At 54.7% G+C, this 27,210-nt stretch overlaps 1 protein-coding gene across 5 annotated transcripts in view; it reads left to right on the top strand.

The window, feature by feature from the left end:
* Nucleotides 1-24,790, top strand: part of RBPMS2 (RNA binding protein, mRNA processing factor 2) — a 37,452-nt gene extending 12,662 nt beyond the window's left edge. For 2 of the 5 annotated variants that reach the window (XM_068204247.1, XM_068204249.1), the window contains exons 2-8: nt 11,563-11,640; nt 12,279-12,317; nt 12,814-12,876; nt 13,708-13,858; nt 14,490-14,638; nt 23,217-23,286; nt 23,529-24,790. In XM_068204247.1, the coding sequence (XP_068060348.1) occupies nt 11,563-11,640; nt 12,279-12,317; nt 12,814-12,876; nt 13,708-13,858; nt 14,490-14,638; nt 23,217-23,279 (543 nt within the window). In that variant the 3' untranslated portion in view covers nt 23,280-23,286; nt 23,529-24,790. Of the gene's footprint in view, nt 1-3,383; nt 3,599-11,562; nt 11,641-12,278; nt 12,318-12,813; nt 12,877-13,707; nt 13,859-14,489; nt 14,639-17,350; nt 17,519-23,216; nt 23,287-23,528 lie in introns of those variants that run through there. The other 3 variants (XR_011003868.1, XR_011003869.1, XM_068204248.1) reach the window with 3 other exon arrangements.
* The last annotated feature ends 2,420 nt before the right edge of the window (nt 24,791-27,210 follow it).

Genomic DNA, 27,210 nt, shown 5'->3' with positions numbered 1-27,210 from the left:
GGCTGGGTCGCGACGGCGGCGGAGAACGGGGAGCGGCGGCGGGACCAGGGACGGGGTGGCGGGGATGGAACGCCAGGGTGTCGGGGGACGGCGGGTGGAGCGCAGCGTCGTCGGGGAACCGGGGCTGGGGTATTGGGGATGAAGCAGAGCGGTATCGGGGACCGCGGAGGCGGCACCGAGGCGTCGGGGAAGCCGGGAAGGAGCGTAGCGCCTCTTTTGGGGAATAGAGGACCTGGTGTCAGGGTTGGATCCCCGGGTCGTCGGGGAACCGGAGCCCAGATGCCGGGGCTGCTGCGGGCTGAGAAGCTGGGGCCAGGCTTTGGGAGCCAGAATACGGAGGTGTTGGCGAGTTGGTGCTGGAGTCCCCGGGTCGCCCCGAGGAGCGGCTGGGGCTGGGCAGGGCGAGTCCCCTGCTCAGCCCGGTGTCCCTGTAGCCCTGAGGGGCAGAGGGCTGGCAGGTCCCTGCTCAATTCAGCGCAGCCGGTGCCCGTGGGCATGGTGTCCTGTTGCCACGTCCCTGTAGCTGGAGGGCTTCTGGATCCAGCACCGTTCTGCCCGTGTGGGCTGCAAGGGAGACACTTGGACAATAGTGGAGGAGCCCCTGCCCTGTGTCTGCTGGCAGCCTGGCTGGGGCTGGAGGATTGAGCTGACCTGCTGGCAGACCCTTCCCTCAGATGCCACTGCAAACTAGAGCCTGGTGCTGCTGGATTCAGGGCTGGGAAGGCTAGTAAGGTTCGGTTGGGCTGTCTGTAGTCACATGCCAGAGCTTGCAGCCCTCTACATTTGCACTTTGGCTGTTGGAGCCATTGGCTTGATGTCATTACTGCACCCCCCGAGCAGGTATTGCCATAATGGTTACTAGCTGCCCTCCATCTTGGAGAGGGCTCTGGAATATGCCTGGCCTTGGAAACGTTTTGCTGCAGTCCTCCGCGCCTGGCCCTCAGGACTGGGGAGGTGCTCAGTCCCCTCCCCTTGCTGTCCTCCGTGCGCTCTCGCCGCCGCAACATGGCGCCTGGCTTGTTCCACCACCCACCGGGGCAGCGCGGGCCTGGTGCGCCAGCTGACTTGGGGCTGTCACATCCCCTGGGCTTCAGCCCCGGCGAGGGTGACCCGAGTAATGGGGTGGAATGGATTGGCAGGTGGTGGCTGTAGCGATTCTGTCCGCAGTGTGGAGCAGGGCATAGGTGACGTGCTGATGCAACGGGATGTGGATGCTGCGGGTGAGATGTCCCAGCGTCACCGGGTGTCACTGGTGTGGGTGGGCTGAGAGCCTGAGCACCTGGGGAGCACACCTGTGCTGCTCCCAGTGGAGGGAGGTTTGGTATCTGGGGGTTTCACAGGCTGTGCATGCGTGTGCAGAAGATTCTATGCAGCTCCTCAATCCAATTATTCACTGGCCCGCAAAGCTCTTTGAGGTTGGTGCCACTTGGTGCATCCCATCCCAGTGGTGTTGCTCCAGCTGGTCTGGTGCCTCACAGGTGGTGGTCAGGTGACCTCCTGATGCTGGGCAAGAGCTGGTCTGTTCCCCACTGCCGGGTGATTGTTTGGCAAAGTGGGTGCTGGAGTGTTTCAGGAAATCCTCACCCTCTGGAGATGCTGGTCCTCCCATGAGTGGAGCTTGATGGCTGGAAAACTGAGTTAAAGATGGCATCCCTGGGGAGCGTGCAGGGGTTGGACAGAAGGGGCTCCTGCTCTCCAGTGTGCAGCCTCCAGGAGCATGCGGGGAGGGGCATGGTCTGTCCACCCTGTTAGATGGTCTGTGGCCTTGCTGGGTGTGTCTGTCACCCTGCACCCAGGGCTGCAGCAAAAGACCCGCCATCTGGGTTAGGCTGGGACTTGTTGGGGGTTATTGTCCCAGTCCCTGGTGGGATTGCTGTTGGAAAGTCCTTTATCCACCAGAATCCAACAGGAATAATGCTGTGAGTGGTGAGCACAGTTTGGGCTCCATGGTGGCTACCCTGAGCCCACTCTGAATGCTTGTTTTTCCAGTACCTCCTGTCTGACCAGGAGCTAGTTATTCCTCACTGCAGAGGCTAGTGGAGGTATAAGGAGTGACCTTGTATTCTTGATCCCAGCATGGTCTGGGGGCCTGAATTCTTGCCTAGAAGCTCCCCTTGATACAGAGCGATAAATACATTCGGTGCAAAGTGGAATCCTTCAGTCCCAATATATACAGGAGGGTGTGCTGGAATATTTTCCCACACTGCATGGATAACACTGCCAGATCCTGGCGCTGAGGACACTCCTCCACCCCCTCCCCACTCCCCCCCACCATGCGCCTCCTTCACTGCCTCCCCAAACGTTTGCAGAAGGGCACCGTGTGCCCCAGATACAGCGGGGCGAAGCTCCCAAATTCAGCCTTTCCCTTTATCTTATCTGTGAGCCCCTGGATCTCGCAGCCGCTTCCTGGCTGGTGACATGCGGAGGACAGGAATGCCTCTCGCTCCTCTCGAGGTCGTTAACGGGAATGTTAAACAAACAGGGCCTAATGTCAGTCCCTGCTGTTCCTCACCAGACACCTCCCCAAACGCGATCCCTCCCCACTTGCTGCTATCTTCTGTTTAATTTTCCAGGCAGCCACCAATCTGCGTGGCTGCATCTCTCCTGGCAGTCCCAAAGGGTAGTGTGGGACAGGCAGCTGCCTAGGTGCTGCACTCCCACCCCTATGGCAGGCAGAGCTTTTTTCAGCAGCTGGAGAAGCTCTCATGCTTCTCATGGACACTGGGTGTCGTGTCCATGGCTGCATAGCAATAAAACCCTGTGTGTTCGCCCTGCTCTGATGCTGCCTGATGCAGACATGTTGGTTCTACTCTAGAAATTGGTTCTTGCTCTCCTGAGCGGGCACTGGGAAGTTGTAGGTCTACTGGGTGCAGGAGGAATCTGGAGCTGGCTGTGTAGATGCTCAAACTGGCAGTTGCAGTCTGTGGTTATCCTGTGCATCCTCTTGGCTGGTCTGAAGGGCCTCTTTGCAGCTTCATGGCTGGTGGCTGCTGCTCTTGAGGTAGAGCTTGGGGATCCCAGACTGCTGAAGGCATTAAGGGCAGCCCAGAGGACCTGGCTAAGCTCTGCCAGAGAGAAAATCTTAGGAAGAAATATTTCCATGTGACAGGGTGGAGCCCTGGCACAGGTTGCACACAGAATCTGTGGCTGCCCCATCCCTGGAAGTGTTCAAGGCCAAGTGGGATGGGGCTTGGAGCAACCTGGTCTAGTGGAAGGTGTCCCTGCCCATGGCAAGGGGTGGAATGGGATGGTCTTTAAGGTCCCTTTTAAATCAAATAATGTAATTCTGTGATCTTCCCTGTTGGGCCATGGAAGGCTGCAGGTTAGAAAACTCAGTGTTGGAGAGGCAGAAGACTTGGCTTCCATACAACCTCCCCAGTAGCAAGTCCTACATCCCTTTTTCCTTAGCTGCTGCACTCCAGGGCTGCCGGAACTGCCTGGGAATGCTGCTGGTGAGTGGGCTGTGTTATGTGCTGGATGTCTGTAGCACTTCATGGACTGGTGCCAGGCATCTCTTGACTTCTGTAATCTCTGCTTGAGTGGACCTAGATACCTCGTGCATGTGTGGATTCCAGCTCTACAGCTGCAAACAAATAAGGTTAGTGTAAGTTCTGGGAGTCAAATATCTCCTCTGATGCTGCTTTTCACTATGAGGAACATGAAGCTGTAGTAGTTACAGTCACCACTCGCTAATCGTCTTGCACTTGGCCTGGCTGAAGCAGGACGGTGCCTCAGAGCTGTTTTCATGCATCCTAAAAGTCCCCTAAGTGTTAGATGCAGCTTTCTGTCAGTGACAGATTGTTGGCTGAGCAGACACCCTGGAGTCACCACGCACACAGGGGTTCTGGGAACTGATGTGTTCCCAGACATCCTCTTGGTCTTGAGTTGAGCACTGAGTTGCTCTGACAGGAGGAGGGATGTGGGAATCTCCCCATTATCTCCTTGTGTCCTGGTGCCTGTGAATACCCTCTGAAGGAGCTTCCTCCTCCTTTCTCACTCTTTCAAATCTAAATTTCTTAGACATGAGTCTGAGCGTCGACATCCCAACTAACTAGTCCCCGGGATGGAGTAATTTCTTTCTCCTGCCAGCTGGGCTATTAAATCAGATCCAGCTTCAGAAATGAATCTTCCTCCTTGGCTAATCTGAGGAGCTGCTGAGCAGGACTTTCCCTCCTTAGCCTCAGAATTAATGGATTTTTTGGTGGTGTCTGTGGAAGTTAGGAAGGGCCAAACTCAGTGGTTCCCTTTCTAGGTCTCTGCTTTTCCCTCACCAAAGCAGGAAGGATGCCCTTTGAGATGTCTGGGAGGTAGCTAAGAGTAATTCAGGCTTTGTTGTCCTTCCTTGTAGCTCTGCTTGAGGATCTGGCACTGTAGGAATTCAAGACTCGTGCTGAAACTAATGTGGAAGATTGTGGAGTGAAAGGTCCTTTGAGTTTGCTGGTCTTGGCCATGCCAAATCATGGAGCTCTGTCTGAAATAAAGGCTTCAGCTTGAAGCTTCACTGTGGCATGACTGTAGAAGTGAGGTGTTTAGACCTTGCTACAATACTCGGCATCTTCCTGAACCTTGTGGGATAGTGGAAACCAAGTTCCTCCTATGTGCCTGGCCCTGTGAAGGGACCTGATGAGGGGCAGGGCAGTGGGGGACTGCTCCGACTCTGGAGCTGCTGAACCTGGCCCATACCGAGATGTGATCCTGAGCCAGGCAGCACATCTGATGAGGAGGAAGTAGTGGCACCAGGTGACCCTGCTCTTGGCACGGCAGAAGTGGGTGCTACAGGCTTGGCAAGGATGCTATGGCCACTGCCCCATAGGGTCATGGGTGCTGAGATGGCTGGAAACCTGAGGGCCCAGTGGGTGGTCTTACCCTTGTGGAGGTTCTCCAGCCCTGCTGCACAGCCCAGGAGAAGCTGTGGAAATGTTTGACCTCCCAGTCTGGGGTGGTGCCTGCCCTCCTGTGCTGCAGGTGGTGACCGGTTCTTGCATTGCTGTGGGGTCAGTTGTGGTGTGTGTCTGTAGGTCAGAAGCTGTTGGCCTGGGGATGTCTTCCAAGGACAGGAGGCCTATGTCTCCCTCAATGTGTAACTGCCCTGGCTCACCTGAAGTGCAGCATGAGCCATGGACTGGGAGAGAGCTGCCAGAGGGCATGTTGTGGGTTCAGGTTGGCACTTTTGGTCCATATTTTGGTAGCACAGCCCTTCCCTATGTTCTAGTGGCGCTGTCTTGCTAAGAACTGGACTGATGCAGTGTTGGCTTAGTCCTGTGGGTGTTTGTCATCCTCCCGGTGTCCCCAAAGGTCTCTCTGTGTTGGAGGTGACACTCCAATAACTGCTGTCCACAGTGAAGAGCTGCTGGAGAGCTGAAAGCTCACATCACCTGAATTTTATGGAGTACTTGCTTGTTGGGCTGTGGAGGGACCTGACATGCTGCATGGAGCTGGAGCATGGCCAATGGTGTGCTGCTCCAAATTGGGTTGATTTGAGGAGAGATTCCTCTGTCTCTGGATGTGTTCTGGGAGGCATGGGACTGAAAAGTGCCCAGGAATCATTGTGTGGTGGGGTGGAGCAGATACAGATGTACTCAATGAAAGATCTGAGGTAAGAACATCTCTTGTGAGGGTCCTGCCAGTGTCTACCATGGGGAGGAACCCGTTTCACCACTGTCTCCTGCCTGGAGAGCAGGTGCCTGGGTGTGGGCAGGAAAAGCTGTCCATAGCAGGTAAAGTCTGTGGCTCCAGCCGATGGTGACAGGTGTCTGTGGGTCCCCAACACCAGAGTGGCAGGTGAGTGTGTCTGAAGCCCAGGGCTTAGTGTGGTGGCTGGGTAGGGGCAGCGTGGATGTGAGTGTCCTTCAGCATGTTGGCTGTGGCACTCATGCCAGTCCCTTCTGGCTTAGTGGACCTCTTGGCAAGGTGAAAGGTGATGAATGCAACCTGAGGGTGCTCAGCCGGCCCCTCCCTGTGCTGGGGAGCTGCCCTGTTGGACAGTAATCTCTTGGGGATTGTGGGGCTACCTTTCCAAATGTTTCATCAGCTTTGAGCCCCTGTTGTGGCCCAAACCCATCTTGGTGCTGTTCTTTTTGTGAGAGGCTGCAGAGACAGAGGTGACGGGACTTGATAGCAGGAGCAAGCATCCATGGCACAGCCACACCAGCAGTTCCTCTGCCAGGCCCAATGTCTATTCTTGGGTGCTGTCCTCTTGTGCCTGGACTTATCAGCTCCCATGTGCTTCCTGCTCTCCCGGAGTGGGGCTGGTGCCTCTCCCTGCTTCCCCCGTGGGGGAGTGTCTTCCTCCCCTGACCACAGGCTGAGCCCCACTGACATCCCCTGCCTGATGTGGGGGAAGAGCAGTGCTGGGGAGAGGCTGCTCTGGCTATGAGCAGTGTGGAACACCACAGCCTTGGGGACAAAATGCTGGTGCACTTGGGTTGGTTTGTGGTCAGCCTTCTTCCATCTGGGCCAGCGGGATGTTGGTCCTCTTGTGCCTGTCATGCAAACGGCTGTTTTCGGAGGGAAATGCCTGAAGCCTGCCTTGCTTCAAGTGCTGGGGGAGGTCCAAGGCCCTCTTTCCCCTCTAGGGATGGATGAACATCTCTCCAGTGGGTGGGAAGCTCTGGGTTTCCTGGTTGGGGCGGCTCCTGGCCTGATCCTTTGCCGGGGCTCAGTGCGATCCTGCCTGAGGACACCGGAGCTCTGCTAGGGCTGGCAGGGCAACAGCCCCTGGCTTTTGCCACTTCTCTTCTGAGTGGTGGAGGGGAAACTGAGGCATGGAGCAGTGAACTAGCCAGTTGCAAGCCCCTTCTCTCGGGATTTTTGCCCCGTGGTGTGGAGGCTGCCCTGCTTGCCTGTTGAGCTATCCCTCGTATAGACCACACATTCCCCTCTCTCCCAGTTTTCTCCTCCCTTGCGGTTCCTGGGACTTTGTGCTGAGGTCCAAAGCAACCCCGGGTTGCAATGGCAGGACTCTGCAGCCCCACGGCCCGTGTGAGACACCGAGAGGAGGATCCTGTCCCATTTTTCAGCCCCGACACTGGACTCTGTGTGTTCCCCTCCCCGCAGCCCTGTTGTGCAAGCTCGCCGCCCCATTCCGCTCCCGTGCCTTATAAGTCCCGGCTCCGGGGGCAGCCGCAGCCTCGCCGCATTCCAGCGGTCTCGCGTCAAGTGGCCCTGGCTGCATCGCAGTGGCCAGGACCGGGGCTCTGTGTCCCCCTCTGGCCTCGCTGGTGACCCCGGATACCAGGGAGGCACCCCACTGAGATGCTCTCCAATGGGAAAAGCTGTGGTCCATATCCCTGAGCTCCTGGCACAACAGAGTGGCTGTCAGGAGTGGAAAGTGCCTTTGAGATGCTGTGGCAGAGCTTGTCCCTGTCCTCAGCAGGATGGCGTGGGGCAGGATGGCGTGGGGCTGGTGGCATAGGAAGAAGGCTCCGTGGACATATTGGTGTGAACTAGTGGGAAATGGCTAGTTTCTAGGAAAAACTGGCATGGGACTGGGGTGGCTTCCTGGAGAGGGGGAAGGTCCAACAGCACAATGTGAAGGAGGCATTAGAGCACATTCCCGCTGTAATTATGCTCAGGTGTCTCTGAGCCACTGCTGGTAAAGGCTTGCGTGCTGTAGCAATATGGATCCAGGACCAGGCCAGTTTTGGGGGGCTGGAGTAACCCAAACTGTTACTGTGGGTGATGTAGTTAAAGGGCTGATCTCTCCAAAGGGAACAGTCGGCCTTGCTGGCTCCAGGAGGGGGATTTGGAGCAGTCTTCTAATAAAAAAAAACCCAGTCACTGCAGCCTCAGGGGGTGGGTACCTGTGCCCTTGCATCAGACACTTCTGACATAACTCGACCCTTTTTGGGCTGCAGGGCAGCTCAGAACTCTCTTTTGAGAGCTCTTACTCCAAAGCAGCTGTGACCAGGAGCAGTGGGAGCTGTGCTGCTCTCCTGGGAGTACTGGGGCTGTGGTAGCACAAGGCAGGTGCTGCTGCTTGGCTCTCTTGCAGCCTTGGTGTGAAGCTCCTGGCTGTGCTGGCCCAAGGTGTGTGTCTCTGGGGCAATGCAGCTGTGCAAGGACTGACACTGAGAACTCAAGTGCTAAATGGTTTGTCCGTGTCCCTCCTCCCCCTGCATGGGAAGCTATGCTGGGATCCTCCCTCTCTAAGAGATGGCCTAGATGGTCTTGTCCCTCCTGGCATGAATCCTGTTTTCCATGGCTCTCCTCCATCTCTGTCAGGTGTTTGGACTGAGGACATCCCCAGAGGGGCAGGGATGGGGAAGGGAGACTGTTTTCTCAAGGGCCTGCAGCTGTGTGACTCTATTGGGCTATCCTAGGTGGGAGCTGTTCCCTGCCCTGCTTCCCCCCGTGCACATGTGTCCAGTTCAGATCAGTCCTGGGTGGGATGTGACTGCTTTCACCTGGCATCAGAGCCTAAGAATGAGCAGAAGAACATGGTATTCCTGGAGATTTGCTCCTGCTGGATGTCTGGACATGTAGTTTGGCCCAGGCAGTTCTTGATCCAGCCCTGGATGGATATTTTTGATGGTATTTTGGTTTGGTTTGGTGGTTTTTGTCCTGTGCCTTTTCCAGATGCACTTTGGGGAAGCTGGATTTGGTGTTTGGTGGCGTGGACTTGAAGTAGGGCATCTTTTAGCAGAAGTTATCCTGTCATGGCATGTTGAGTGTGAGGTCTAGATGCCTGGATTTGTCAGCCCTGGGTGGTACTACTGGGCTCTCAAAGCCTGCAGGACTTGAGCTGACTAAAGAATCCCAGTTTGGTTAATCCACTGGAAGATGCTTATCTAGACCCTCTTGCCTTCATCTACAGCTTCCTCACTTTTGGGAGCAGGGGAAGAGGCTGGACCAGGTTGCCCACAGTGCACAGGAGGCTCAGATTGGTGAGCTGCCTCCTGCTTTTCTCCTGTGGGGTAACCTAAATCTCCTTTGCTTTATGCCTGGTGTTGGAAGTGAGCTCCCTCTGGCTTAGCTCACTCTGTGCCGTGAAAATACTGCTCAGGTCTCTCACCAGCCTCACCCTCCCTTCACTGAATAACTTGGTCTCCCTCTTTCCTTACCCTTCTCTAGATCACATATGGATGTGTTGAATTGCAGAGATCTTGTAAAACCAACTGCTTGGTCTTGTCGCTTCCAACAAACTGTTCTGAGCAGGGACTTCCTTAGTTTGTCTTGAGACCCTCTTTGGAGAGATTGGCTGGTGGCATTTGGAATTGCCCAGGCTTTGGAGCAATGGTGGCCCTTGCTGGGTGCTGTGGCTTGGCTTTCCGATGTCTTTTCAATGCTGTGGATGGTGACAAACAGGACATGGAGGTCAAGGGAAACTTCTGGCCAGCGAGAGATTTCTTGCTCCTGTCCTTGGCAGCAACTTATGGAGCTGGCACTGGGAGTCTTTTACCTCTGAGAAAGAGCTTTCCTGGGCACCTGCCTTGCTCTACTCAGGCTGATGTGAGGGCTCCAGCTCTGGCTCTCCCTTCCCTGAGCCACTACACATCTTCCATCCTGTCACGCCTGTCGCAAGGACTTACCAAGTGACGCATCACGGGGCCATTTAGAGACCCAACAGGGATGCAGATTTCTATCTGCTTGGAAGAAAAATCCATTCTGGGGGCTGAGTGCACTTGGATCCTGAAATATTGAAAAGGGACAATGCTTTCACATGGCTGAGGCACATGTGTACCACCACTCTGCAGTTCTCCCCTGCAAGAGATAGCCGTGGGTCTTCTGGGAACACACTGTGAGCGCTCTGTGGAGCTCGTGCTGAAGTGCAAGCGCTGAGGACTTTGAGGCAGCCAGAAAGCCAAGAAACAATGACATTGTCCCCTCTGTCCAGGCATGGGGTGGCCTTGGAGTGGTGCCTTAAAGCATCGGATGTGGAGTGGGATGGTTGGGGAGCCTGTCAGACTGAGCCTGGGCTTGGAAGATATTCCTGGAGTGCTCCACATGGCTTTCTGCTTCCCAAGGCAGGGCAAAGCAAGAGTGTGTGGTAGAGCCCATCCATATTGAAGGGCTGGGGGAGGGGATGGGAAGGGTGCTCTGGTTCTGCTCCTGAGCTGTGCTGGGCCAGAGAAGAGCTCCTCACACTAATGTCATGGGGGACAGTGGCAGCCCTAAGTCTCAGCATGCACAAGAGAGCAGGAGCACCCCAAGCCTTTCACAATCACTGTTCATTCTGAGGGGCTTTATCCTGGGAAGGGTGTTTTTCTGCCTTGGCAGGACTGTCCTGGGCACAGGAGGGGAGTTTTCTTCTGTAAGAGAAACGTCCTTGTATGGTGTAGTCTCTATCTGGCTGCCCCCAAAGAACTACAGAGGCAGGGGCTCCTGTGTTTCCAGGTCTGCCTGCAGCCCAGGAGCAGGGCAAGCATATGCTGCTTAGTTTGGTGGTAAAAACGGTTTTGGATACAGCCCACTCTGTCTGGAGAAGGGGAAATGGCTTAGCAAAACAAAAAGGAGCAGAGCCCTTCTGCCCTGCAAACATAATGGGGTCACGCTGTGCTGGAATCAGGCCAGGAGATGAGTTCTGGCTTGGGGCTCCTGCTCCTTGTTAATAATGACAAGCGTCTTCATGACTTTGCTTGTGCATAACTTCCATTTCCAGCTCTGTGCTGATTTACAAGAAGCCTCTGCAGCTTCATGGTGCTGCTTCCTATGAAAACAGTCTGCCAGCCAGTGTGCAGGGAGAAGGTGCTTATGATGAGTCTGACTGTTGAGCAGAATGCTCCCAGGCCATGAGCCTTCAGCACTTTCTTCTTCCTGGTTATTCAAGTGAACTATTATCTATAATTTAATGGATTATCTATTGCAATCCTCCCTTGGCACTGTATTTTTTGCTTTGACATGAGTGTGTTTGGACTTGGTCCATGACTTGAACAGCCTGGGAAGAGCAAATGCCTACAGGGGTTTGGCCCAGCACAGCTGCTCTTGGCTGGGCACAACAGAATAACTGAGAGTGGGTTTGGGAGCAACTTCTGAAGGGTCTGAGGTGTGCTGGGGAGGGAGCTGGGATGGGCCCAGAAATCTTCCTGCAGTGTTGTTCTGGGGCTGTTGCAGAAGTCAAAAGCTACAAGTGGGGCAGTGAGGTGTTTCTCAAAATTGAGGGCTGTCTTTGAATTGGTGATGGAATTAAAGTGCCAGGGTAGGTTGAGGAGAGGAGATCTAGTATGCGATCTGTAGAAAGATCTGGAGAGAACTGGGGTTTGTACTCGTCCCTTTGGACCTTTGGGATGCATCAAACTTAGTTCTCGTGGCAGTCTGTGGCCTTTTCCCGTTCAGGCATCAAGGTCCTGTCAGGCTGCGGGGTTGGTGTCCATGCCTTCATCAACCCAGGCCATGATGCCAGGGACTGAATTTTTGCAAAGGCATCAATCCTTTGAGGTGGAGGTCAAAGGCCTAGGTGTGTTTTATCCTGGACAGCACTCCCCTAATGCAGGGGAAGGGTTAGTGGACCTTTGATGCAAGGTGTCCTGTTCTTACTGCACTTAATCTTCTGAGCTGTGCTCTGTGCTCCTGCTTGGGCACCAAACATCTCCTTTCAGTACAGCTGGTTGGCCTCTCCCCTAGGTACGGACGCTGTTTGTCAGTGGCCTTCCTGTGGATATCAAACCCAGAGAGCTCTACCTTCTCTTCCGGCCATTCAAGGTAAGAAGGTCTTCAGATCTGGTTTTTGGAGGGAAAGATGCTGTTTGTGGATGACCTAGCACCAAAGGTCTGTCAGGAGAAGTAGGGATGACATGGGAACCTGAAGCCAGCATGGGATCCCATGACTTGTGCTCAACTGGGAACCTCCAGCTGGAGCCTGCTACTGTAATCGTGCTGTCTCTAAGCTGGATGAAACCTGCTTGGTCAGCCCTGCTGCTCAGCTGGACCAGCCCTTCCTTGAGGATGTGTCCTCATCCCCCAAACTCTCCATTCTTCTCTAATAACCACCTAGGCTGTCTCAGGGGATCTGGGGTTCCCTTGTCTGCACTCCTCTAGCACAGGGAGGGTGCTCTGCTTTCTCTAGGCACTAGCCAGGGCAGGGTGCTCATCTTTGTAGCTGGAGGAAGAGCTAGAAAATGGAATTCCTTCCCAAAGGGCCAGGATGGAAGAGCTAAAATTCCTGCTCTGCCCCCAGTCTTCTCTACTGGTGGAAGTGTTATTGTCCCTGTTTCTACTGTGGCCCCTGCCCTCTGGAGGGCTTGGTGCTACAGGAGCTCCTGGAGCTGTTGTGTTGTGTCTTGGTTGTAGCACGGCCTCTTCAGGAGCCTGACACTGACTTGCTTTCTTCTCTCCTGCAGGGTTATGAGGGGTCACTAATCAAGCTGACTTCAAAGCAGGTACCTCCTTCCAACCTGTGTATTTTTGGCTTTTGCTAGCAAACTGGACGTGCCAGGAGGGGAGAGGGGAAAGATCCCATTTCCCTGTGTAATGCACTGTCTGGGCCAGCACCAGCTACACAGAGGGGTCCTACTGACCCAGCATGTTCTGAATGTCTCCATGTCTTCTCCTGCTGCCCTGGGTGAGACCTGAGGCTTCAGCCTCAAACCTTGTGCTGCCATCAGCCTTCCCCACTCCCATGCTGATCAAGGCAGGGGTAGCCATGCTGGGGGCTTGTCAGGGTGAGCGGTGTCCCCACACATAAGAGTGCCAAAACATTTGCAGTGGGAGCAGATGCAGAGCAGGAATCCTCAGCCAATGACCCAAGCTCTGCTTGAAGCCCCTGTGCAGCTTAGGATGGTCTCTTCTGCTGGTTGTCTGGGGCAGAGGGGGTGGCAAGGCAGCCTGAGGAGCTGGAAGAATCTTCCAAACTGAAATCGGTGTTGTTTCTTTTAGCCAGTGGGTTTTGTGACCTTTGATAGCCGGGCTGGCGCTGAAGCAGCGAAGAACGCCTTGAATGTGAGTATCCAAAGTGCTGGGGGGCTGAAGGGACTGAGGGCCACTTGCTTTGCTGGACCCAGAGCTGAGGGCAGAGACAGGGCAGGGTCATCTACCAGCTGTGCCCTGAACTATGGAAGAGAAATGATTCTGCAGCATCCCACCAGGGAAGCAGGAGAGCTGTTCAAGGCTGATATCAGCTTGGGCAAATAGATGCAAGCTGTCTCTATGTAATTTTTGACCACTGGAAGACAGCTCTGAGGGCCTCTGAGGCTGTGGGGACCTGCTGTGACTCAAAATATCTTGAAAATGGTCAGCATGGAAAAACACCCAAAATGATCCCCATCCTGCAGGAGTGTTGGTGGGATCTGGTCAGCAAGACATGGTTCTGCTGTGCTGTAGACCTTGCCTTGGGTTTTTTGACCCCTGCTAGTGCCTCTGCTCAGGCTGGCAGAAGGTGTAGTGGCACCACAGATGGGAGCTCCCACACAGGTGGGGGTTATTCTTACTCCACTATAGACAGTTACCCCAGCTTCAGCAGGCAGACCTTTCCTGAGCCGTGTTGGTCGCCATCCCTGCGGTAGTGGTTGGTGAACTGCACATAAGAAGCAGAACTGTGTCCCTCATGTTGGAAACAGTGATCCTGGGTCTAACATTGGTCCTGGCCAGCTAAATGTAAAAATAAAAGCACGTGGGAACTTGAGTGTTGCAGTGAGGTGACAAAAATCTGGGCATGTGACTGCAGTGTGGTGGCCTTGGTTCCTCAGTTGGCTTTGCTCCATGAATAACCACAGCCTGTGCTTGGACTGGAGCTTCACCTCTGGGAAACCCCTGTGCTCTCTCCTGTGACAGGGCATCCGCTTCGACCCTGAGAACCCCCAGACCTTGCGGTTAGAATTTGCTAAAGCCAACACAAAGATGGCCAAGAGCAAGCTGATGGCCACACCGAACCCCACCAACATCCACCCTGCCTTGGGTGCACATTTCATTGCACGGGACCCCTGTGAGTATGCTGGGAGGGGCTTGGAGGTCATGGCTCCAACCTGAGAGATGACATGCCCAACTCTGTGAGAGCTGCCACAGTGGAAAGGAACCCAGACCCGCCTCTGCTCTGCCTGAAATCTGCCTGGGGCAGGGAGGCCAGCAGGATGTTGGAGCCACAGGAGAATAACAGGCATCTGGCCAACACAGAACTATTGAGACATGAAAGTTGAATTTGGTAGCTCAAGTGATACTATAAATCTTTTAAAGCATCCCTAAATGTGAAGCATAAAGGATGAGTCCTGTGCCATCACCCTCTATGTAGCCTGGTGGGCTGAGTAGCCCCACTGAGGCTTATGGGGTGACCTGTAATGTGGCTCTGAGCCCCCTGTCTGGCATCCTGTGGCACCACCCCTCTGCTGCCTGTGTGGACCAGTCTGACTAAAGCCCATGTGAGGCTGTAATGCAACACATTCCTGGGTTCTCCTGTCAAGGCTGGGAGGCTGGAGGAGCAGCTGTGCACACAGGTTTTATACCTCATCAAGATGGCAGTGCGAAGCTTTAGCCTGGGGGGAGGAATCCGGAGTCTGTCCCCAAAGCAGGCTGTTGGGGCCGGTACTGGGACTGTCCCCTTGTCTCCTCCTTCTGTCTAGATGACCTGACTGGAGCGGCTCTCATCCCAGCGTCCCCGGAAGCGTGGGCTCCCTACCCACTGTACACCACGGAGCTGACCCCTGCCATCCCCCACGCCGCCTTCACGTACCCGGCGGCTGCTGCTGCGGCCGCCGCTCTTCACGCTCAGGTGAGTCGCTCCCCACCTCCCGTGCCAGGGCTGGGCCCTCCTATCTCCCTGCCGCGGTGCTCTCATTCTCGCGGTCTCCGCTTGGCCGGTTCGACCCTGGCCTCTGCACCTTGGCTCCTGGGCAGAGCCTGCTCCCGGCTGCAGGGCAGGGGCACCCAGCCCCGACCAGCCCAAGGAGGGGTCTGCAGCCGAGAGCAGGAAGGGCTGGGTGATGATTTCTGACCCTGCAGGTCCAGCCTGCTTTCCCACAAGGGGTGGGTGGTTGGAAGTCAGGACTCGATTTCTGGCTGGCTCTGTTGCTCCCCATGGCCAGAGAACTACATTGAGGGACTGCTGGGAGGAAACACTTCCTGCACATAACATAGCTATGAAATGTCATTTCAAGTCACAGTGAAAACAACAGGCTTAGCTCTGTGCTAAATTGAGGGGCTCAGCTGGGACCCCATGGGCCTAATGACTCAAACACTTCCAAAGCTGGAGGAGGGTGTCCTGCAGGAGATAAGTGACTAGAGCCTTGCCAGAGAGAGGAATTGTGATGGAACAGGGTGCTAGCTGCCCTCGGTACAGGCTAGTGAGGAGAGTCATTCCATGCATGAACCTCTGGAAGAGCAGAGGCTGGTGCAACCAGCTGCCTGGTGTCCCCAGGTTTGCTTGCTGACAGCTGAGGATGTAGGGATGCTTGTACTGGTCTGACATGGATGCTTTAATGTACAGAGACCACATAAACCTTGAAACCACAAACATGCAAAGGGAAAGTCAAAACAGAGCAGCAGTGTCCTAATTCCAAGGTGCTTAGTTTGAAGCGCTTGTCCATGAGAAGCTGAAACCCCTGTCCCTGCCCTGCTCAGTGTGACCAGCCACCTGTGCTCTGCCTGCTTCTGTGTCTGTTCCTGTAGTGGTGCCATGGGAGACTGGGGCAGTGGTACTGAGCGTTGGGGCTTAACCTCTGCTCTCTGCCCTCCCAGGCAGGGTGTTGAGTGTTGACTCCTATTCCCTGCTTAAATGGATAGGAGGAGGAGCTGTGTCCTCTCACCTTGCTGTCCTGGCTGGCAGTGAGCTATGTTGGCCCTTGGGCATCCTGTTGCTTCCTGCAAGCTTTGTGATGGTAACTGCCCAGCTTCAAGCCAAGCTTGCTTCCCAAATGCCATGTGGAGTGGATGCCAACTCCTGTCCTCTGTCCTGCCCCTCTCACACCTGCAGACCTCTCCTGCTTCTGCCCTTCTACAGGTGAGCTGTTGTTGGGCTGAAGCTCAAGGGGTTAGAGAGAAGTACATTGGGGTTCAGAACAGGACCAGGAAGAGTACTGGAATGTTCTTCCAAGGACCTCCAGAGCCAGGCTGCTTCTTCACTGGGAAGGTTGTGCTTGCTGGTGTTTTCCAAAAGTTGGTGGTGGTGCCCACAACTACAGGGCTGTGCTGTGCTCCTCAGTGGCCCAGGAGAGAACTGTCTTCCTGCCCCTTGTGTGTGTAGGCTGGTGGTCGAGGTTGAATTGTCCCTGGAAGGGAGGACCAGGAAAAATCAACCCCTCTGGCCTGTCTGAGGTGGTTGAGGGAGGTGAAACTTTTACTGCAGTTTCTTCCAGGGTTGTCACTGGTGACTGTATAGGGATCCTGAATGTGAGGGTTAGACACCAAAACTTTATGGTGCAAAGTGGGGGAGAAAATCCTGCTCTTATAGAGTGGAGGGTATTAAGGAGGCCTCCCGCTACATCTTTTCCCTCTTTGTTCCTGCCCTCCAGCTAGTGAGTTACTGGTTTCTAAAGAGGTTGTCTGGCCTCATCATAAGACCCTGAGGAGCTCCCTGTGTAGGTAGAGCCCCCTGCCCAAGGGGGTCCATGTGTGGTGATGGGCTCTAAGCCTTAGGGAGCCAGTGCAGCCCCTCCGGGCTGTGGCTGAACCCAGCTCTTTTCCAAAGAGGCTGCTGGGCAGTCCCAGCTGCTCCTGGCTGTGCTGAGCCCGTGCTGACCCCGCAGGGGCATGTCCTGGCAGAGGATATGTTACCAATAAAATGTAGTGGGGTTAAACATTACTTGTGCTGGCAGCTCTGGGCTGGAGCCCTGTCCCTTGCAGAGCTGAGGGTGGAGCACAACAGGGAGATGACTTTTGCTCATAAACTGGGCTAAAAGCTGTGCCCTTAGTCCCCGTGTGCTGAGCCCTCTGCCCTCACTGGGAGGGGCTGGCTCACTTACGTGGTGGGCTTATGGGTTATTCCCCAGAACAGTCACAGTTCTTCCTCCTGGTGGACTGGTGTTGGCTGGACTGGAGGGCATCCATGGGGATGGCCAGAGCTGTAGCAGCTCCACAGTCATCAGCCTTGAGGCGGGCAAGAAGTTGGAGGACATAGCTAAACCAAGATCTTGTCACAAGATATTTAAACCTGAAGGGCTCATCTTCTTGCAGAACTGAGTTCAGCAACGGGGAGAGGAGGTGGCCTGGCCTCCTGAAGAGCTGCCCAGAGGGCTGGCAGGAGGGATGAGGGGCAGGAAGTGGTGAGAGGCTGGCCTGGCCTTGGGAACCCTTGGTAAGCCACTCCCAGCCGATGGCTGCTCCTGGCACGTCCATGCCTTGGCTATGCTCTGGGCAGGCACCAGGCTGCTGCAGCTGTGACTGCAGCCTGCCCCTGCCCCACCGGGGACTCTGCTGACTTTAAGATTGTCCCATCTGCCTTCTCTCCCTCCCACCCTCTCTCAAATCCCTCCTTTGATGTCCCTAGTGAACTCCAGCCATGATGCCAGCGCAGGCTAGCCCCGAAGCTCAGAGCTGTCCCTGGAGATGGGACGCCCTAGTGATGCCTTATTGCAGCTAGTGGAGTGGCTGTACTACAGCTCCATTCCTAGAAGTGTTAAGCATGATGGCAGCCACATCTGGAAAGACTGGTAAGGTAACCATCTCTCCTCCAAGGTGCACTGTGGGATTTGCAAGCTTCTGCCCATCTCTGTAGCCCGTATCTCCTTGGCAACCCAGTGCATGGGCCTCACGCTACCCACCCACCAGAGCCTGGGGAATGAGATGCCAGGCCTTCTTTCTAACCCACATCTCCAACTTCGCAGCACATGACATGGCGCACACAGCATGGCACCATCTTACATCAGCTCCTCCCAGCTGAGCCAGGCTCGGCCAGGCCCTGCCGGTGGGAGGGGAGCAGCCCGGTTGAGCTGGGGCAGAGACCTCCCTGCCACTCGGCCTGAAAGAAACCTGGTTTCTCCCCAACCTTGACCCTTTGAGGGCAACCAGAAATACACCTTGACCTCACTCCTGGCACACGGTGGGGGAGGTGAGTGACGTGGTAGTGATAGCACACGACTAAATTTTAGTGGGCACCTTAGACAACAGCACTTGCCAGTCACTTTGTTCCAGAATCGCATACCGGGACAGACCCTGCCCTTTATCATGGGTCTAATCTCACTGCTTTCCTCTCTGGTAATGGAAACTGAGCCAGTTCCTACCTGGAGCTTGACTTCTCTCTTGCAACCTGAAATCGCAGGCAGGACACAGGTTGTGCGAGCTGGAATGGAAGGAATCAGCAGCCTTGGGAGAGAGGGGTGTGTGGTGTAGGAGACTGGGAGCTTGGGAAGAGGGAAGGGCCTGGGACTGGTTGGCAGGGGGATGGTTGATGTTTGACTGAAGGAAATGTGCCCTGGTTCAGTTCTCCCTGCAGTGGTTCTGAGCAGGCCTTTTCCTCTCTCTGTGGAAGTGATGATAAGAAAAGAAGCCATCAAAGATGAGGGCCAAGGTCTGCCTTTGCCCTTAGAAAACTGTGAGGTGCAGAGATGTGCAGAGTTATAATTTCCCCTCCTGGGAAGATGGGAAGAGCTTGACACAGGCATAGAGACAATGACACAGCTTGTCTTGTTCTGCTTGGTCCTGGTAGACAGGTCCATCCATTGCTGGTAGGATGGAGATGGGCTGCATTGTGTCTCTGTGGTGGAGCCACTGGTTTTGGGGTGCCTCTAAACCAGGCTATGAATTGGCAGGAGAGGATGCCAAGGTTACCCACGCTTCTAGAACTCTTTTGCAGAGATGATTCCAGCTGTGGCAGCACCCATGAGGGCAGGACTCTGCTCTCAGCAGGACTTGCTGTGGGAAGCAGGGGCTGGATGCAGGATTGGCTCATAAAAACATGGCCACATGGTGTTGCTGGGGACACAGCTGATGTGTTGGGTGCCTAGAGACCCTGGCAGGTGTTTCCAAGGCAGTCAGCTAGGTGAAGGCCTGAGGGCATAGAGATGCCAGTCTTTTTGGGAGGTTCCCTTGAAGCATCCCCTGGAGACCTTGAGGAGATGGCAGAGGTGGGTCTCTGGTTCTGGGACCTGTCCAGGTGAGTAGTGGGTGGAGGGAGCAGTCCTGGATCATGGCTGTGTGGTTGTGCAAGAGCCTGGAAGGACCTTGGGTCTTCCTGGTGCTGGGTTGAGGCTGATCCCATTGTTGAAAGCAGAGGTCAGTCCCAAACCCCCTTTCCTTGCAGCTAAGCTGACAGACCCACCCTAGACTAGAAGTAGGATGAATTTTCTGTCCCTAATAACTTGTTGCCTGTTGGTGCTGTCATGTAGGGACTTCTCAGGACTATTTCTCTCTGGGCAAGCTCCATGCTTCCCAGAGATGTGAAACCTCTTGTTCAAGATGTTCATGGTTGTGGCAACTTTCTAAACTCCAGTGACATAGTGGCCAAGCAGTCCCAAGCCAGCAGTTCCCTCCTAGCCAGGGAAAAGCAGGCAGGAGATGCTCTGAGCATCCTCCAAGCAGAGGATGATCCTAAGCAGCTGTCCTTGGTAAGTGGTGGGACTGCTGGGCCATCAGAAGAGACTTGTGGCCAACAGTGGCTCTCCCTGGCTCGATGAACATAAAAGAAAGCAACACAACTTGCTGAAAAAGGGGAAATGCTTGTTTGCTGCAGTCTGAGAGGGGTGTGTCTCCCTGAGCTGTAGGGGTACCAGGTGTTGGACTGATGGATGGATACATGCCTGTTAGAATGTTTCTAAGCAAGAGGAAGGAGCAGTGCCTGCCTTGTCCCACATGCTCCTTGCCCTGGTGTGGGATGATGTGCTGATTCTCCAGCTCTCCCTCGCCAGAGCTGCTTGGGGAGATGCACGGGCTCAATCTCACTGCATCTGGTTTTCCTGGTGGTGGGCTGAGCTGCTCTGTTGCCACACCTCATCATGCCCCACACCAGCCTCTGAGGGGCCTTTGAGCAGGTGGCCGGGGTGCAGTGCCTGCTGCTGGGGTGAGCGTGTGTCCAGCACACAGCAGTGGGCGAGGTGGTGCCTGTGCTGTCTGTCCTTGCCTGCCTGGGTCACATTTCCAGATGGAGCAGAGCAGCTCTAGCCAGCCACCAGCGGGGACTGCCCAGGGCTCACACCAGTGACCTGCAGTGCTGCCTGCCAAGTGCTCGTGGCTTGCCACGCTGAGGATCTCAGCAGCACCAGTGAGGATGCTGCTCTGCACTTCAGCAGCTTGGCAGCAAGATGCAGCTCTTGGGTGTGTTAGTTGGATCCTACCAGCTCCCAGGAGCACAGGGAGTGCTTTGTGCCTGCCTGCACCAGGAGCCTTTGTGGTCCCTGGGGACCGTTCCAGCTGTAGAGGTAGATTGGAGCTCTAAGATGCTGGGGCTGGCTGCAGACCTAGAGGTAACTAAGGAGGAAAGGCAGGTCCTCCAAGCCAAAGGTGCTCTGAGGAGGTACCTGTGTACTTGGTCCTCACTTCCCCTCTTCTGAAGGATTTGCTCTCCCATGAAGATGGTGGACAACTGGATACTTAAATTCTGAGGGCAATTGGAAGAGACAAAGGAGGTTTTGAAAAGGAGAATGAAGCTCTGATGGGCTATTGCTCTGCCCCATTTATAATTTCATTGTGATTTTTAGGCAGCTTCTGGTGTTGTGCTGCAGAAAGGGAGAGGTTCCTGGCCTCTGGGAGGTGGCAGGCAGAGGCACACATTTCTCCTCTCCAGCTGTTTTCTGGGACAGATGTTGAAGGCAGCAGCACGAGGCTGCTGCAGTTGGCCAGCAGTGGCTGCCTCATCCCTGCGAGCAGAAGATGTGTCGGTGGTGTGATCAGACTCCTTTCCAATTGTGAGCTAATGCTTCTCCAGAAACAACTGTGTCTCTTCCAGTAAAAGCCTCTCTTGCTCTGCTTTCCTCACCCAGTGATGAACATCTCCATTAGTTCTCAGCTTCCTCCTTGACAGATGTAGTATTTTGAGGGGTGTGAAGAGAGAACAGCCTTGGCAGGTGCCTAGAGTGCATCCTCTTGGCTATCTGCTGCCTCTGATCCACAGCTTCCAGTGCTTTCTGCTGGCTTTGGAAACCTCCCTCCTACTGAGTTCCTGCCTCGTCCCATCAAGCCCTTAATCTTTCTGTAGGCTGAAAGACCTGGCAGGTCATTTCCTCACCCTGCCAGCATGTCAGAGCCTTGGATTGTACCCAGGATTGTCACGTCTGTAGCAGCTCCTGCGGGGCTCCAGGCTGAACCCCTCTGAATGCAGGGCTGGGCTGGTGGCCTGTGGGGCCATGGTGGGTCAGGCTGTTTGGGTTTGGTGTGTGAGCATTGTAGACCTGCAGGAGGAAGGCAAGGAGGGGTGGTCCATTGCAGTGATGATTTATTAGCACCAGACTACAAACAGTGCCTGTTTTAAGAGAAAACCAGGACTTCTGTTCAAAGTGGAGGTGCTGAGGCTCTGCAGGTGGGCCAGAAGCTGGCTCTGAGGCCAGGATGGAGGGCCACCAAGCTGGGTTGTACTGGCTCCTGTATGGCCTGGCTGTGCTGCTTGGCTGAGTGTGCGTGGGGTGGAGGCAGCTCTCAGGGTTAAGCACTTTCAGCCTTGTGAACGAAGGGGGAGTTTCCTGTTACTGCTGGGCAGGAGGAAACTGCTTCCAGCTGTCGAGGGGAGGGGTGTGGAGTGGGAGACACTGGCCAGGGAGGATGGCTGCAGAGATGTGCCTCTGCTGAGCAAGCACCTCCTGGTGACAGGGGACAAGAAACCCCTGTCCTTGCTGTGGTGGCCCTGTAAGTTGTCAGTGATGCTGCTGTCCATGCCAAGCCTTCCTGAGTGCTGTCTGTGCACAGTGTGGTGGCCCTGACCGGCCAGCAAAGGTCCCTCTCCCAGGCTAAAGGAGAAGTGAAAACATTCTGTGTGGCACTTTGGTGCTGGCACTAGGTGGGACCTCTCACTGGGGAGGAGGGTTTTGGTAACATCCGTGCCCTTGATTTCCATGGCTGGACTGACTGGGATGCTGTGCCATGAAGTGAGGTATGGGACCAGCTGGGAGCTGATTTAGTGGCATCCACTTGCCTTGTGAAGGTGTCTGGCAAGAGTCCAGCAGATTATGGAACCGTGGAATCGTTCAAGTTGGAAGGGACCTTAAACTAATCTCATTCCATCCCCATGCCACGTGCAGGGACATCTTCCACTAGACCAGGTTGTTCAAGTCTTGTCAAAACTGGCCTTGTTCTGAGCTGATGAGAGGCTCCTGTGAGTACAGAGCTTCTGCTGACAGGCAGGGCTCACTTAGGAGCCATCCCCTGGAGAAGGACTCAAGCCCTATAGCTTGTGTGGCTGCAGTTCCTGGCACTGCAGCCCTCATGGCTGTGGGGGCAGAACTTGGCTGCTGCAGGCAGCAGTGCCAAGGTTGTGGCAGTTTGCTGCACATCTCTGCACATCCTTGGGAGAGGAGCATCTAGCCAGGCTTGTTTGGGTGAGGAGACAGCTGTGCCAGGATGAACAGGACAAGGGGAATGGCTCACATGGGGCTCCAGGGGGTTTTCTGCCACTTTTCTCCCCATCTTGGAACCAAGCCCATCATTGTGCTGGTTCCCAGAGCCCTGAACGTGCTGAGGCTATGCTTCTCTCCAGGCAGCTGGGGAGTGAGGAGTGGGGGGTGGCTGCTGTGCTCCAGCAGCAGGACCAAGTTCCAGTTGCTGCTCCAGCTGCTGGGTCCATGCTCAGTCAAGTGGCATGGGCTTGTCTCCTGCTGCTGTCAGGCACAGAGCTGCTGATGCAGCCCAGCCAGACACACTGGCCCTGCTGACCAGATGGGATCATCTGGAAGTCTGAGGCTGTGTGGCTGGATGTTGCCAGCTCACTGTGTCCCCTAAGGGGCTGGAAGGTGTCTGTTCAGTTACTGTCCCTTGTTTGCTTGTTAGATCCCCATCCAGCCCTTTCCTTGGCAAGGAGCAGGTCTGAGAAATAGATGTGGCAGCAAGCACCTGCCAGGGAAGCCTCCAAGTCTTGCTGGTTTGCAGCTCTTCCAAGTTCTTCCCATGGTGTGGTTTGTCTGGAGCCACTCCTGGTAGCAGGGCTGGGGCTTGGAAAACTCCATGGGCATCTGTTGTAGTGGATGAGCCACTTCTTCCCCCATACACATCCTGTAGAGGTTGTCTGGTTTTAATCTGTGGTCTTGAGATGCCTCCTTTGGCTGGCTGAGGGTGGAGCAATTCAAGTAGTATTTGGAGCTCACCCTGGAGCCTCCTTTCCCATGCTGGAGACATCTTTGCTCCATGGACCTTGCACATGGCTTGAAGGTTTGTACTCTGGCTGAGGTAATCCTGGATCATGGATCATCCTCTGCCATGGCTTTCTTTTCCAGATGCGCTGGTATCCTCCCTCTGAAGCTACCCAGCAAGGATGGAAGTCTCGTCAGTTTTGTTAGTTCATTAGTAAGTAATTAATTACTCTTGGAGTCAGGTCTTTGTCTTGCTCTTCCTTGGGCTCCTTGGACTCTTGGTGGGAGGAGGGATGGGAGCTTGGGCTCAGCCCCACACACCCACCCAAGGATGTGGTTGGGTTTCCTGGACAGGAACAGGGAGACTTCCCCCCAAGCTCTGGTGGGGAGGAGGCTGTGGGAGACCCTGAGGCCACAGGTGCAGCTGGCCCCGCTCACCGCGCTCCTCTCCCGCAGTGTCTCTCCTCGGCTCGTGTTCCTCCTCCCTGCCCCTCCGCAGAGGGATGTACCAGGGACGATGGCTCCGACTCCTCTGGATTTGGTATGTGGCCAGAGGACAATGCGCCCGGCCCGCCGCGCTGCCCCCGCGGCTGCCAGCACCCCTTTCCCTGGACTGTGAAGCCATCGTGGCCCCAGCCATGGGCTGTGCGCTGCCTCCATCCCTCTCTCCATCCATCCCTCCATCCCTCCCTCAAGCCATCCCCAGGACCTCCTCCCTGCCTGAGCTTTGCCATCTGGCTGCACTGAAACCCAGCTGGGGGCTAGGTCCTGGGCTTCCCCAGGCTCTCCCTGCCCCGGGGGCGGCTCGGCTGAAGGAATCGAAAGGCAAAATGGGTTTTGCATGTTTTCTGGCATGAATTAAAACACTTAACTTGTGTCTGTGTGAGTGTAAGTTTGTTTGTTCTAGCGTTTGTGTAACCGTTAGCAACAGGTCTTGGCCCAACAGATTGATCCATCAAGGTTTTCCTCTTGCTTCGGTGAAGACTTGGCTTTGAGAAATACTAACTGTCCTTGTCTCACCCCTTCTCCCACCTCCACCCTCCCCTCCCCAGGACGACCAGAAAAATTTGAAAAATGCTTTTTTTTTTTTCTTTTTTCTTTTTTTTAAAGTATGATGCACTGGGGTTTTGTTCTCATCCATTCTGCTTGTTTTAAAGTCAGGGTTATTTTATTATTTTTTCCTTCTTCAAACTTCTATATATAGAACAGCTGTAAAATATCTAACCTCTTTTTTTTTTTTCCCCACATTCTTCTGATTGGAGAGCATCCAGTCTTGCCAAATAATCAGCCATCCTTATGGGAATACCGAACAAAAAAAAGTACGAGTATTTTTGTACCATGTGTAATAAGGAAATATTTATGCATCATAAAGAATTTCTTGTGTGTTTGTGTGCAATTAATTATTATTATTATTAAAGAGAAATTGTAATCCTGTAAGATAAGTTAATGTTTAGTTAAAAGCTTGAAAAAGAAGGGTTGTCTTCTGTACCAATGATTCAGTCAGGCATAGTAAACAAGAACTTGTGCAATTTTTGTTTTAGCATCTTATTGCTTGGTATTGAAGTGCTTTAAGTATTATCTCTGACCATGGCTGTCTCGCTTGTATTAAAAGATTTGAGAATAAGTTGTTCTATAATTGCTGATCCTATGAGAATGTGAAACTGGATAATATATGAAATGCAACCAAAAAAAATATATATACCCAGAGGCTGCTGTGACTTTTTCTGTGGTCTTGGGTGTTTTCTTGCGGGAATGGTGTGGGATGCTTCAGGCCTGGCCTGGCCTTGCCCCTGCCTGGTCCCGTTTCCCAGGCTGGAAGGATGCAGACTGGTTTGGAATACAGCTGAGGACCAGGAGAAGGATCTTCCCTACCCTGCTGGGAGAAGGGCAAGCCCTTGCCTGTATGGGCATGTGCTGTGGGGGGTTGGTGGTGTGAAGCTCTGCCGGAGGCCTCTGCGAGGGCAGCCCTGAGCTTTTTTGGATGTTTCTGTTCCCCCTTCCCAGCGTCTGTGGAGGCCGAGGCGTCTCCTCCGTGCCAGCAGTGCCGAAGGAGATCTCCATAGAAGGCAAACGTTCTCCATGGCTGGAGCGTTCCCCTTGCGCCTGCCCAGCTCCTGCTTTGATGCCTGCGCTCTCCAACCTTCCCGTGGTCTTATCTGTACCTGCTAAAGCGGCGGTGGGAATGGCAGTCCTGGGCCAGGGGCTGCTTGTCCCGGTGGGAATCTCCGTGCAGGGGCCAGGGGCTCTCCCTGCTGTGCCTCACGAGTCCCCATGGCCCGGCTCGCTGATCCCTGCTCTGGGGCACTCCAGAGCCCTCCCACGCAGCTTCCCGCCCCAGGGATCAGTGTTTTCCTCTCTCCCCAGGGCTTCGAGGGCAGCGCTGAGTGAAAGCAAGGAAAAAAAATAGTAAAAGGAAAAAGGCAGGTCTAAAAATAGCCCCCCTGGCCCCCGTGCCTGGGAATGGACTCGGGCGAGTGCTGCTGCTCCGGGAAGTGACTCGCTGTGGGGCTGCGGGCTGCCCGCACCGCACAAGGGCTGCCAGCCCCTTCCCATGGGATTCCCCCGCCCGCCGCCCGGGCTCTTGCCTGCATCCCGGCTCCCGCCCCAGTCCCAGCTCCAGTGGGCCGGCTCTTCCCTGCTGGGTCTGTCCACATCTCGCAGCTCTGCTCACCTGAGCGGAAACACTCCGGAGAGCAGCGGGGCATGGTGACGGGAGCGTGCAAGGCTTTAAATTATAGAGCAGACTTTATCCTGTTCGGGTTTGTTTTTTTTTTTTAAGCCTTTAGCACATGCATTAACATGGCCAGGCCATGAATAATTTACTCCCGGCTCTACTAAGCTTTTACACTGGGACTCGCTCGCCTCGGAGCTAAAGTAGGTCACGTCTGCTCCGAGGGTCCCCGCGCGTCCCTTCCGCGGCCGGAGCGGGGCCGGCGCAGGCGTGCGGACACGCGTGTGCCCTGCCCCGGCCGCGCCCCGCCTGCTCCCGGCGGAGTCCTGCTCAAAGAGACGCTCTGGGAGGTGATCTGGGGACACGGAGTGCCCCCAAAATATTCACGTCACCAGACAGGATGAAGCTCTAGGTGCAGGGAAGCTCTGGGTGAGGCATGAGCTGTTGGCATCACCAGGGAAAGGGTGCAGGTCCATGGCACCTTTGGTCCTGGTGCTGCCTGGGCGTGTCGGCCAATAGCCAAAAGACAAACCTGCCAGGGAATAGAGAAGATGACAGTGAGGCTGGAAAAAATATAGGGGAAAAGGCTGCTTTTGCCATGCTTTCGTTTTACACTTTACTGGAAACTCCTCTTTTCCTTATTTTGAAGGTGGGACAAAAGATGAATCTTGGAGCTTTTGGAATGTTTTCTCCCGCACATGCTGTGCTCTGCCACAGTGTGTGGTCTGGGCACTGAGGCAAGGAACACTTTGGGGATAGAAAATCCAGCTGTTGTGATGCAAAAGGGCCTCTCGACATGGCTGTGCTGGATAAGCTGCTCCCATTGGAGGTGATCAGACAGGCTCACAGCCAGCCAGGGGGGCCAGATCCAAAACTCTGTCCCTGCTGCAACCAGAGAGGTAGGAAGGGGTTCAGGTCACACCAGCACTCATCCAGTGATGTGCTGGTCACAGGAGCTCCTGTCCCTGAGTCAGGGGTATCCCACAGTGAGGATGCTCCACCCATGTCCCACACACCTCTGCTCATGGTTAAGGGTCCCCAGATGCAGGTCGGTCACATAGGTGACGATCGGTGCCTTTCACCCATTTCTCCAGGAAATTAAATGAACAATTTAAAGGCTTTTGTATAGGATCAAACCCCAGCAATTCCCATGTGCTGGTCTGTGCCAGCCCCGCTGCCACCATCCCCTTCCCTGTCCTCTCTCAGGCCAAAGCCTCGTGGCTAGAGATCATTCCGAACATCACTGATGACCTGCCTGTTGTTTGTCCATCAGGCAGAGAACAATGGCCATAGCTGTGGGGAAATGTCTCCGAGAGCCCCAGCTCCATCCTGCAGCAGGATTGAGCAGCTACTGCTCCCTGCTGATTTCTATGAATCATAGAATCACTGAATTTTTAAGGCTAGAAAAGCCTAAGACCATGGAGTACATCCATTCCCCAGCACTGCCACCACTAAACCAACATTCCC

This window comes from Anomalospiza imberbis, chromosome 13 (genome assembly GCF_031753505.1).
Source record: "Anomalospiza imberbis isolate Cuckoo-Finch-1a 21T00152 chromosome 13, ASM3175350v1, whole genome shotgun sequence".
NCBI classification, from domain to species: Eukaryota; Metazoa; Chordata; class Aves; order Passeriformes; family Viduidae; genus Anomalospiza; species Anomalospiza imberbis.
The sequence above is the reverse complement of the archived record's forward strand: the minus strand, read 5'-3'. Positions and strand labels throughout refer to the sequence as shown.